At 44.4% G+C, this 13096-nt stretch overlaps 1 protein-coding gene across 1 annotated transcript in view; it reads left to right on the top strand.

Annotated features, from left to right (window-relative positions):
* Window positions 1–1061: 1061 nt before the first annotated feature.
* Window positions 1062–13096, top strand: part of LOC142311708 (serine/threonine-protein phosphatase 4 regulatory subunit 1-like) — a 136607-nt gene continuing 124572 nt past the window's right edge. Inside the window, exons 1-2 of the mRNA XM_075350353.1 lie at window positions 1062–1164; window positions 6699–6743. Of these exons, the coding sequence (XP_075206468.1) occupies window positions 1158–1164; window positions 6699–6743 (52 nt within the window). The 5' untranslated portion in view covers window positions 1062–1157. The remainder of the gene's footprint in view (window positions 1165–6698; window positions 6744–13096) is intronic.

Below are 13096 nucleotides of genomic sequence, written 5' to 3'. Positions count from 1 at the left end.
GTATGTATGTGTGTCCTTTGTGTTCAGTATGTACAGTATGTGTGTACAATGTGTGTATGTATGTGTGTCCTTTGTGTTCAGTATGTACAGTGTGTGTGTACAATGTGTGTATGTATGTGTGTCCTTTGTGTTCAGTATGTACAGTGTGTGTGTACAATGTGTGTATGTATGTGTGTCCTTTGTGTTCAGTATGTACAGTGTGTGTGTGTACAATGTGTGTATGTGTGTCCTTTGTGTTCAGTATGTACAGTGTGTGTGTACAATGTGTGTATGTATGTGTGTCCTTTGTGTTCAGTATGTACAGTGTGTGTGTACAATGTGTGTATGTATGTGTGTCCTTTGTGTTCAGTATGTACAGTGTGTGTGTACAATGTGTGTATGTATGTGTGTCCTTTGTGTTCAGTATGTACAGTGTGTGTGTACAATGTGTGTATGTATGTGTGTCCTTTGTGTTCAGTATGTACAGTGTGTGTGTACAATGTGTGTATGTATGTGTGTCCTTTGTGTTCAGTATGTACAGTGTGTGTGTGTGTTGCACATATAGTGACAGGCAGCACAGTAATTGCAACTCGCCTTTATTTTCAGGAATTATAATCTTTTGTAGGAGCGACACATATCAGAGCACTGACTAATGTAGAAAGGACATGTACAAAAAACACCACATAAAAGAGGAGCGAGGGCCCTGTCCAGAAGAGCTGACAATCTGAGGAAACGGAAACAATAATGCTAAAAACTGTTTTTACTGCTTCACTAGATACATACAAGGGTGTAGAATGAGGTTCCCAATGTACAGGGGAGGTTCTGCATCACCACAAGGTGTAGCAGAGGGTTTTTTTAAAAAAAGAGCCGTTTTTTGAGCCGAAAGAGCCGATTCTTTTTGGTGAGCCGAGCCAAATGAGCCGGCTCATCAAAAAGAGCCGGACTGCCCATCACTACTTATAATATTTCTTCCCAAACTGTTGGAATAAGCTCTAGGTCGCACAGCACTGCCGTAAAGTGCGCAAACATCCCTGCATAGTGCGGGCACGCGCACGCCCCTAGCTCCCCCAGTGTGCGCGTCCACCAGATGACGTCTCTGAAGCGCGCGCCGCTGGCTGCGGGCAGGCTGAGTGCGAGCCTCGGGGGCGCGCTTCCGTCCTCCCGGCTCAGCCCTCAAGATGGCCGGTAAGTGTACGAGACCGGGGCAGCGGGGGAGATGTGTCTGGCCGGCTATTACCGGGGATGGGAGGTGTGCCCCGGTGCTATGTGCAGGGGGGGCGGTGCTGTGTGCAGGCAGAGGCGGGTGTGCGGCGCCCTCCTCCATGTTATCAGTGCGGGGAGCGCGCAGCCATTGTTATTGCTCCTTCCCATGTAGCGTACATGTCTGCAGGTGATCTGCCCTGTGCCAGGCAATGGGGGCAGTATACGGGCACCCTGCTTCTGCAATGTATGTGTGCCCTCTGCCCCTCCCATTAGGTATAGGTTCCTCCAGCTGTCAGACATGCCCAGCAAATCTGCACCAAAAATTGGCATTGGATGTGGATTCCTAACACTGTCCAGGCCCCTCCACCCACACCGACCGGTCAGACCCCAATAATAATGCCGCACGTTATTGACTCCATTTTTCTACGTGTACTGATAGCGACATTTTTTTTGCCCATCTTTTTTTTTTTCCCCTTTTTCCAAGAACCATAATAATTTTTTTTAATTTCCATAAGACGTAGTGGTTAGAGGGTGTGATTTAAAAAAAAAAAAAATCAAATCTTTATTTTTATATAGCGCTAACATATTCCGCAGCGCTTTACATATATCAGGAACACTGTCCCCATTGGGGCTCACAATCTAAAGTCCCTATCTGTATGTTTTTGGAGTTCTATGGGGCGAGCTGTAGTTTTGATAACGCCATTAATTTTACTGTACAATGTTCAGAAAAATGGGGAAAAGTATCCGATAATCGAGGTCAGAGAAGCAATTCCATCATGTTATTGGGTATCATTGACTCCGGGTCAGCGCGACTATAGGGACCCCAGACTTGTCATACGTACATGTATATACAGCTCTGGCAAAAATTAAGAGACCACTGCAAAATTGTCAGTTTTTCTGATTTTTCTCTTTATAGGTATATTTTTGAGTAAAATGTAAATTGTTTTAAATTGTACAAATTTTGTATTTATTTTCTGAAAATGACAAATGGTCAAAATAACAAAACAATGCATTGCTGTCAGACCTCAAATAATGCATTGAAGAAAAAAAGTTCATGATCATTTAGAAACAACACTAATAATGTTTTAACTCAGGAAGAGATCAGAAATCAATATTTTGCAAACATTTAAGGAGTTCATCTTTGTTTGATGGCTTGTGACTTTCCATCTTCTTCTTGATTACATTCCAGAGGTTTTCAATGGGGTTCAGGTCTGGAGATTGGGCAGGCCATGACAGGGTTTTGATGTGATGGCCTTTCATCCACACATTGATTGACCTAGCTGTGCGGCATGGTGCATTGTCCTGCTAGAAAACCAGTCCTCAGAGTTGGCGAACACTGCCTGAGCAGAAGCAAACAACTCTTTTTCCGGGATAACCTTGTATAAGGCTTGATTCATGCGTCCTTCGCAAAGTTTAATCTGCCCAATTTCAGCCTTGCTGAAGCATCCCTGATCCTCCACCAAATTTCACAGTGGGTGCAAGACACTGTGGCTTATACGCCTCTCCAGGTCTCCATCTAACCATTAAACGATCAGGTGTTGGGCAAAGCTAAAAAGGACAATGCGCCATGCCACACAGCTAGGTCAATCAATGTGTGGATGTAGGACCACCACATCAAAACTCTGTCATGGCCAGCCCAATCTCCAGACCTGAACCCCTTTGAAAACCACTTGAATGTAGTCAAGAGGAAGATGCCAAAAAAGAACCTGAAAAGCTGAGCATTTTTGGTGATGTGAGCACACTGCAGTTCTTTTTCTTCAGCAAAAAACGGACCTTCTGGCAGAAAAACGCATCAAGCATTCGTTTTTTAACGCATTTTCGATGCGTATATATATATATATATATATATATTATATATAAAAGCAAAAATGCAACATGTGAACTTGGCCTTAAAGTGAAGCCATCATTTTATTTTTTATTTCATAATTCCGCAGTACACATAAAAATAAACAGCTTTGTAATATCTTATCAGACAGATCATCTTCTCTCCCTGGACTGATGAATCACTTTCAGTTCAGGGCTGTGTATTTGGTAAAGACAGATTTTCCAGTAGACATCAGAAGGAGCTTTTAGGCTATGTGCGCACTAGAAAAGTGATTGTTCTCAAGAAAATTTCTTGAGAAACTTCTGGGAGTTGAAGATTACCGCACCTGCGGTAAAAAACCGCACCAAAACCGCGGGAAAAACGCATGTGTTTTTGCCGCGTGTTTTCTGCAGGTTGGTCCCTGCGGTTTTTTTATGCTGAACTGCAATAAATAATATATATAATAGATAGATAATCGATAGACAGATAATGGATAGAGGGAAAGATGGATAGATGAATAGATAGATCGATAGATAAGAAAGACCTATATAATGTCCCACCCCCTGCATATTCTAAGCTGGCACCCTTTAGTGACTTTCATGTGGCACTAAAGGGTGCCTAGCCTTGTATTTAGGTAAAGAATAAATAAATAATTTAAAAAAAAAATGGCATGAGGTCCCCCCATCTTTTGTAGCCAGCTCAGGTAAAGCAGACGGCTGCAGCCTGCAGACCACAGCTGGCAGCTTCACCTTGGCTGGTAATCCAAAACAGAGGGCACCCCACGCTGTTATTTTACATTAAATAAATAATTTAAAACAAAAAACGTGGGGTCCCCCCCCAAATTGGATCACCAGTCAAGGTAAAGCGGACAGCTGTGGTCTGGTATTCTCAGACTAGGGAGGTCCACTGTTATTGGACACTCCCCAGCCTAAAAATAGCAGGCTGCAGCCGCCCCAGAAGTGGCGCATCCATTAGACGTGCCAATCCTGGAACTTCGCCCCAACTCATCCCGTTGCCCTGGTGCGGTGGCAAATGGGGTAATATATGGGGTTGATGCCAGATGTGTAATGTCACCTGGCATCAGATCCTGGGGTTAGTGATGTCACACAACATCACCAACCCAGTCAGTAAGAAATAAAAAATAGACAACAAAAAAAATTTATTTGAAAAAACACTCCCCACATTCCCTCTTTCACCAATTGATTGACAAGAACAATCAAATCCTTGGCCGGCGTAATCCAATAAGGGGGTCCCACGGCGATCCATACCATAGTCACTGTCCCAGTCAATGAAGAACAGAATGTTCCCCATTGGCTGGGAGAGTAATGCAGTGACTTGAGCTAACATCAATAGGTCAGCCCAGGTCACTGCAGGGGATCACGAGCGCTGCTGTCAGGAGGATAGATGAGATCATTACCTGCTGTGATGATCTCCTGCAGTCCTGCCATCAGCTCTGTCACTGCCTTCTATGCCCGCCGCGTTCTCAGCAGTATCGCGAGAGCCCGTGACGTCACCGCTAGTGACAGTCTCGGGCCGCGGGCATAGACGGCAGTGACAGCGGTGACGTCAGGAGATCGTTACCGCAGGTAATGATCTCATCTCACCTCCTGACAGCAGCGCTCGGTATCCCCGCAGCTGCACGCACTGCTGTGTGTCAGTGTCTGCCTGCGCTGCAGCGTGACAAGCTGCTGACACTGCGGGCAGACACTGACACTGCTGTGCTGGCAGCGGCGGGGCCGGAGCGGGACACAAACTGCACGGGCACCTGGAGGTCACACGGAAGTGCTTCTGTGCGGTGTCCAGGGAGTGTGACGTCTGTGTTTACTCTGCTCCGCTTCCTCTTCTGTCATAATGACATCACTCCCTGCAAACCGCAGACAGCGAAGAGCATTACCGCAGGTAAATTGCGGCTATACCGGGCGTATACCGCACATCATTTGCTACCTGCGGTATACCCCCGGTATTTCGCGATTACATTACAGTGAATGGAGTGAAATTCTGGGGGTATACCACAGGTACCTGCGGAAAAGAAGTGACATGCACATTTTCTCAAGAAAATCTTCAGAAAGAATTCTCTTGAGAAAAAAACGCAGTGTGCGCACTGCTATTTTTTTTCTCACAGGTTTTGCTGGGAAATGTCTGCAGGAATATTACAAACATTTCTTAAGAAATTTCTGCAGCAAAACCGTGGGTAAAAACGCAGTGTGCGCACAGGGCCTTAAGATTCCATAGCATAAGGAGGAGCTGGAAACACAGACCTTCTGCTGCATGCTCTGTCCCCTCCTATATCAGTAAGGTTAAGTTCACACTTGCGTTGTTTTGCATCAGTCACAATCCGTCGCCTTGAGGAATTACAGTATCCTACAAAATATTTTGCAGGAATCTGTTTTTTTCCCCATAGACTTCTATTAGTGACGGATTGTGACTGATGGCCCTGCGTTGCATCCGCTGCGTGACGGATCAGTAGTTTACCGACGATCAGGCAGTAGGAACGCACACTATAACGTTTTTTGTGTGCAGCGGATCGTTTTTTACTGTGAGCATTTGCACAGTAAAAAACCATGATGGACTGTAAATTCAGTTCTAGCGGCAGGAACAATCAGCTGATCGTTCACAAAAGTCGGCCGCCGGTTAAGCAGAAAAAAAAAAAAATATGGATCCGTTTTTTTTGCAGCATCAGTCACATCAGTTGTGCCACTATCTTCAACGCATCCGTTGCATCAGTCACAAAACTGATTGTGACTGATGAAAAACAACGCAAATGTGAACATAGCCTAAGAGGAAATCTGTAATCACTGAAAACATATTTTCCCCATGAATTCAGAGTGATCCATCCAGGAAGCAAAAGTGGATTTCTCTGATAAGATACATTACAAAGTCTCATCTTTTTACGTGTACCATTGATTTATGGCCTAAAAACAATAACAATAAAAGTGTTTACGCTTTAAAGGTGGTTAGTTGGAAACCCTTGGAAACTAATGGGTACTCTGTGTGCCCACTATGCAGGTAAGGAGCTGGGCACTGCTTCAGGCGTCCTGCTGGTCTTACCATCATACCATAGCCGGCATATTGTGATGGTTGCAGTTGGTATGGAGACTCTATACAGTGCAGTTACTGTACACGCCAGCTTCATACATTATGTAATTGTGGCAGGTGCTCTTTAAGGTCACGGGGTGTCTATATACACATCAGTAGAAGAAAAAAAGTATCCTTTAACACCCAATGTAAATAAAGTCCTGCACTACTCAGCAATGTGACATATCCTATATATAAATATGGTCCCCGTCGATACCGATACTTCTTAGATAACCGTCAGCTGAATGATAGCTCTTCCTAGTCTCACATGAAGAAACAACTCGTCCAAGCGTTGTCTATGGGGAGTGCGGCGTAAGTCACTGCTAGACTTTGCCTGCAGAATAAAAGGGCAATTAAATTTAAAGCACTAGTTCCTTATTTTCCCCAGGTGAGTCGGCCTATTTCATAAATTCAGAGGCCTTTCCATCTGCCGCACAGTTTGTCGCTCCATTTTACTCCGTTACACATCAGTGAGGTGTCTGAAGTTCCTAAAGAGCAGCGGCCTCCAGCTGCTGTGAACTACATCTCCCAGCATGTGGAGAGTCACTGGTCGGAGGCCATTGTGCTAGATCAATTGTCAAGCTTTGTGCAGTTTAAAACCTAAGTTGTATTGACTTCCTCTTCTTCTTCCTCTTAGGGATCCCACTGTATTTTGTGGACCTGCAAGACGACCTGGATGACTGTGAGTGTTCGCCGGCATTTGCACTTCCTCCTTCATGTGCTCCTCACTTCCTCTCGCCTCATTACAGCGTAATGTGCCATGTGATCATCCGAGGGGACACGTCACTCTCAATGACAGCTTGTGTCATCTTCTTCTGTAATACCACAGAACATCATCTGTGATCGGACCTTATATTGGTGGTATTGGGTCATTCCAGTATTGGATCCTTGCACTTTGTCCCTGGAAATCCCCGTGACCTTACAGGTTCCTCAGTTTTATAGTAGGAGAAGGATTGCCCAGGGGGTTTATTCCAGAAACAGCACAACTCCGTATTCACAGGTTGTACCTGGTATTCCACTTCAACTTCTTTAACCAATTTAGGAACAGACTATTTTACCCCATTCTTGGCCAGGCACATTTTCGGGTCTTTTTCGCACAAGCGGTTTTAATGGCTGTGGAAATTTTTCTTTGAATATTCCAAAAATTATTGCCATATTTATGACACACTAGCTGTAGTACCCAGTGTTGCCCGGGATAGTAACTAAGGGCGGCGTTACACGAGACGATATATCGTGTGATCGCATGAGCGATTGCACCCGCCCCCGTCGTTTGTGCGTCACGGGCAATTTATTGCCCGTGTCGCACAAAGTCGTTGAACCCCCATCACACGTACTTACCTCCCTAACGACGTCGCTGTGGGCAGCGAACATCCTCTTCCTGAAGGGGGAGGGACGTTCGGCGTCACAGCGACGTCACACAGCGGCCGGCCAATAGAAGCGGAGGGGTGGAGATGAGCGGGACGTAACATCCCGCCCACCTCCTTCCTTCCGCATTGCCGGTGGGACGCAGGTAAGTTGTTCGTTGTTCCCGGGGTGTCACAGGTAGCGATGTGTGCTGCCTCGGGAACGATGAACAACCAGCGTGCAGAAGGAGGAACGACATTATGGAAATGAACGATGTGTCAACGAGCAACGATAAGGTGAGTATTTTTGCTCGTTAACAGATGTTCAGCGGTGTCACACGGTACGATATCTCTAACGATGCCGGATGTGCGTCACGAATTCCGTGACCCCGACGACATATTGCACGATATATCGTACCGTGTAACGCCGCCCTAAGTCTCTCTGCCACTCTTCCTCTCTGACACACTCTCCCTCTCTTCCTCTCTTCTGCCAGTCTCCCACTCTCTTTCCTTTTCTCACTCTATCTCCCGTTCCCCCTCTCACCACCGAAATCATATTAAATCATATTAACTGCTATATAAGCTGTCTTATTCTAAGAATGTTCTTCGTTGTTCAAAGCAACCAATCAGAGCTCCTATTAATGACCTGTAGCAAAATAGAAGCAGGCTGTGATTGGCTACTATAGGCCACCTGATAAATATCCAGGCTGTCAAAACAGCCAATATATTGCCTCATAAAACCCCACACAATTAGTATATAGGTAAGGTCATGTGACTTACATCAGCCTCTACAACAGTGTTGGCTAATCGTCACCACCAAAATCATATTAGCTCACACATAAGCTGTCCTATACTAACAATGTCCTTCATTGCCTATAGCAACCAATCAGAGCTAGTTGACCTGTAACAAAATAAAATCAGACATGTGATTGGTTGCTATAGGCCACCCGATAAACATCCAGGGTAACTGTGAAAACAGCCAATATATCACCTCAAACATCCAGTTTCTGTGCGCGCGTGTCTCTTTCTGCATGCACGTGCCTCTTTCTGTGCGCGCATCTCTTTTTGTGCGTGTTTGTATGTCTGTCTCTTTCTCTGACCATAATAGGCTTCTCTATAATAATAGATCTGTTCCCAGCTCCCTTGACTTTAATGTAAGCAGGTTTTGTGGCAAATAACTGTAAAGCATGGGGTTAAATTTTCTCCTCAAAACATAAGTCTAGGACATTCCCTGAGTAGAATGATGTGGCTGTGCAAAATTTTCGTGATTGTAAATGCGATAATGCGGATTCCTTTAGCGGACACACACACACACACACACACACACACACACACACACACACACACACACACACACACACACACACACACACACACACACACACACACACACACACTCACACTCAGATATATGTATTAGATTAGCTGTAGTACCCGGCGTTGCCTGGGATAGTAACTAAGTGTCTGTCTCTCCCAGTCTCTGTCCGCCTCTCTCTATATCTCATTCTGTCTCTCTCTCTCTCTGTCTCTCTGTCGGTCTCTCTCTGTCTGTCTCTGTCTCTATCTCTTTGTCTATCTTTGTCTATCTGTCTCTCTCTCTGTCTATCCGTGTTTGTCAATGTCTGTCTGTCTATTTTTGTCTCGGTCTCTGTGTCTCTGTCTTTTTCCCTGTCTGTCTATTTCTCTATCTCTCTGTCTGTTTGCCTCTCAATATCTCTTTCCCTGTCTGCCTGACTCTTTCCCTGTCTGCCTGACTCTTTCCCTGTCTGCCTGACTCTTTCCCTGTCTGCCTGACTCTTTCCCTGTCTGCCTGACTCTTTCCCTGCCTGCCTGACTCTTTCCCTGCCTGCCTGACTCTTTCCCTGCCTGCCTGACTCTTTCCCTGCCTGCCTGACTCTTTCCCTGCCTGCCTGACTCTTTCCCTGCCTGCCTGACTCTTTCCCTGCCTGCCTGACTCTTTCCCTGCCTGCCTGACTCTTTCCCTGCCTGCCTGACTCTTTCCCTGCCTGCCTGACTCTTTCCCTGCCTGCCTGACTCTTTCCCTGCCTGCCTGACTCTTTCCCTGCCTGCCTGACTCTTTCCCTGCCTGCCTGACTCTTTCCCTGCCTGCCTGACTCTTTCCCTGCCTGCCTGACTCTTTCCCTGCCTGCCTGACTCTTTCCCTGCCTGCCTGACTCTCTCCCTGCCTGCCTGACTCTCTCCCTGCCTGCCTGACTCTCTCCCTGCCTGCCTGACTCTCTCCCTGCCTGTGAATATATCTGTCTGTCTCTCCACACAAATCATATTACCTCAAACATAAGCCTCTTATACTAAGAATGTACTTTTTGGCCTTCTAGCAACCAATCACAGCTTCTATTAATGACATTTAGCTCCCAGCTCCATTGACTTTAATAGAGCCAGGTTTTTTGGATCGTAACTATTAAGCAGAGGGTTACATTTTCTCCATCAAAACATAGTCTATGACGTTCTTTGAGTCACACAAGGTGTCTGCAAAATTTTGAGATTGTAAATGTGACGGTGCGGACACACACACACACACACTCACACTCACACACACTCAGCTTTATTTATTAGATGGGGCCTAATTTTTGTATTTTTTTATATTCCTTTAAAAAAATAGAAATTTAGTTACTGATATCCATGGAGGGAAAATTTAGAGAAACAATTGCAAATACTTGTTTATTCTTTACATCTTTTTATGACCATAAGAGATCACTGTAATACATTTAAAATTGTGTGCTCTTTTTCGTAGAAAAAATATTTTTATTATTTTCATATATTGGACATATATTTTATTTCGATGGGCCTGGGTTAAAAAGAGCAATTTGGTTTAGCAGTGACTTTCATTATAGTTTTGTTTATTTTTTCTTCCTTATTTCTTTCTTTCTTTTTATTTTACACATTATGCTCCCCCCATAAGGTCATAAAATTCCTTTTTGAGGATCACTTTACAGCACTGACATACATTTTTACATTGCTAATTTTCCCTGTAACTGGCGCTGGTTTATTAGAAATAAGTTAGGGTATGTGCGCACGTTGCTTTTTACCTGCTTTTTACCTGCTTTTTTGCTGCTTTTTCTTCTGCGCTGTTTAATGCCAAAATGGACGTGTTCTTCTATTCAAGCAAAGTCTATGGGAATTTGGGTTTCTTGTTCACACTATGTTGTTCAAAATGCTGCCTTTTTGTGGCAGAACTTTGGTCAAAAACTCAGCTTTGCAGTGCAAAACCCAAATGGCAAAAACAATTGACATGTTGCTTCTTTGAAAAGCTGAGTTTTTGACCAAAGTTCTGCCACAAAAAGGCAGCATTTTGAACAACATAGTGTGAACAAGAAACCCAAATTCCCATAGACTTTGCTTGAATAGAAGAACACATCCATTTTGGCATTAAACAGCGCAGAAGAAAAAGCAGCAAAAAAGCAGGTAAAAAGCAGGTAAAAAGCAACGTGCGCACATACCCTTACAGGGCAAATTCAGCCCTCCTGCTGGAACAGCAGAGTTGATGTAAGTCTGATAGGACCCAGCAGCTCCTGCTATCTCCCGGTATCTGATGATCACATGATTGCGGAGTCTGTAGGGGGAAGCACTGACAGTTCTTCCTATACTGAATACATAACACTTGTTCAGCACTCTGTATACAGTAGTCAGGAAGGCAGAGATCGAGATAAACCATCTCTGCCTGCTTTGTCTGACATCCAGCTGTCGAGCTTCAATGTTTTAGAGTAGAATGGGGATCTCCCACATGTGTAAAGTCTATGGGCGGTCCGCTGATAGCTAAAGACACACAAGTCGTAGACAGGGCTGGCATCGTTTTTTAAGAAAGTTATTTAATAAAAAAAAATTTGGACACCCCTTTTAATAGCTTCTTCTAACTACTGTTGTATGATCACTCTTTGCATTAGGGGTGCAATTTAAGTAATACAGTGGGTACGGAAAGTATTCAGACCCCTTTAAATTTTTCACTCTTTGATTACAACCATTTGGTAAATTCAAAAAAAGTTCATTTATTTTCTCATTTAATGTACACTCTGCACCCCATCTTCACAGAAAACAGAAATGTAGAAATTTTTGCAAATGTATTAAATAAGAAAAACTGAAATATCACATGGTCATAAGTATTCAGACCCTTTGCTCAGCATTGAGTTTCAGAAGCACCCTTTTGATCTAGTACAGCCATGAATCTTCTTGGGAATGATGCAACAAGTTTTTCCACACCTGAATTTGGGGATCCTCTGCCATTCTTCCTTGCAGATCCCCTCCAGTTCCATCAGGTTGAATGGTGAACGTTGATGGATGGACAGCCATTTTCAGGTCTCTCCAGAGATGCTCAATTGTGTTTAAGGCAGGGCTCTGGCTGGGCCAGTCAAGAATGGTCAGAGTTGTTCACAAGCCACTCATTTGTTATTTTAGAAGGTGAACCTTTGGCCAAGTCTGAGGTCCAGAGCACTCTGGAAGAGGTTTTCTTCCAGGATATCTCTGTACTTGCCCGCATTCATCTTTCTTTCAATTGCAACCAGTCGTCCTGTCCCTGCAGCTGAAATACACCTCCATAGCATGATGCTGCCACCACCATGTTTCACTGTTGGGATTGTATTGGGCAGGTGATGAGCAGTGCCTGGTTTTCTCCACACATACCGCTTAGAATTATCACCAAAAAGTTCATATTCGTCTCATCAGACCACATAATCTTATTTCTCATAGTCTGGGAGTCCTTCATGTGTTTTTTTTTTGCAAACTCTATGCGGGCTTTCATATCTTTTGCACTGAGGAGAGGCTTCCGTCGGGCCACTCTGCCATAAAGGCCCGACTGGTGGAGGGCTGCAGTGATAGTTGACTTTGTGGAACTTTCTCACATCTCCCTACTGCATCTCTGGAGCTCAGCCACAGTGATCTTGAGGTTCTTCTTTACGTCTCTCACCAAAGGCTCTTCTCACACAATTGCTCAGTTAGGCTGGACGGCCAGGTCTAGGAAGAGTTCTGGTGGTCCCAAATGTCTTCCATTTAAGGACTATCGAGATCACTGTGCTCTTAGGAACCTTGAGTACTGCAGAAATTCTTTTGTAACCTTGGCCAGATCTGTGTCTTGCCACAATTCTGTCTCTGAGCTCTTTGGGCAGTTCCTTGGACCTCGTGATTTTCATTTGGTCTGACATGCACTGTGAGCTGTGAGGTCTTATATAGACACATGTGTGCCTTTCCATGTCAAGTCCTATCAGTTTAAACACTTCTGGACTCCAGTGAAGGATTAGAACCATCTGAAGGAGGATCACAAGGAAATGGAGAGCATGTGACTTAAATATGAGTGTCTGAGCAAAGGGTCTGAATACTTATGACCATGTGATATTTCAGTTCTTCTTGTTTAATAAATTTGCAAAAATTTCTGCATATGTTTTTTTTTTCTGTCCAGATGGGGTGCAGAGTGTACATTAATGAGAAAAAAATGAACTTTTTTGAATTTACCAAATGGCTGCAATGAAACAGAGTGAAAAATTTAAAGGGGTCTGAATACTTCATGTACCCACTGTATATGAAGTACTTTTAGTGTATGTAAAAGCTCTGCCAAGTGCTGCCGTGTTCTCTATGAGGCAGCCACTGCCAGATATCTCAGGCCGGTGGCTTTTCTTTGCACTGAACAATCCTTATTCCCCGACAGGCTACACTGAAATTGGCGGGTTTGACCGGCATTAAGGCC

The sequence above is a fragment of the Anomaloglossus baeobatrachus genome, chromosome 5 (assembly GCF_048569485.1).
Source record: "Anomaloglossus baeobatrachus isolate aAnoBae1 chromosome 5, aAnoBae1.hap1, whole genome shotgun sequence".
In the NCBI taxonomy this organism is placed as follows: Eukaryota; Metazoa; Chordata; class Amphibia; order Anura; family Aromobatidae; genus Anomaloglossus; species Anomaloglossus baeobatrachus.
This window is presented reverse-complemented; position numbering and strand designations above follow the sequence as displayed.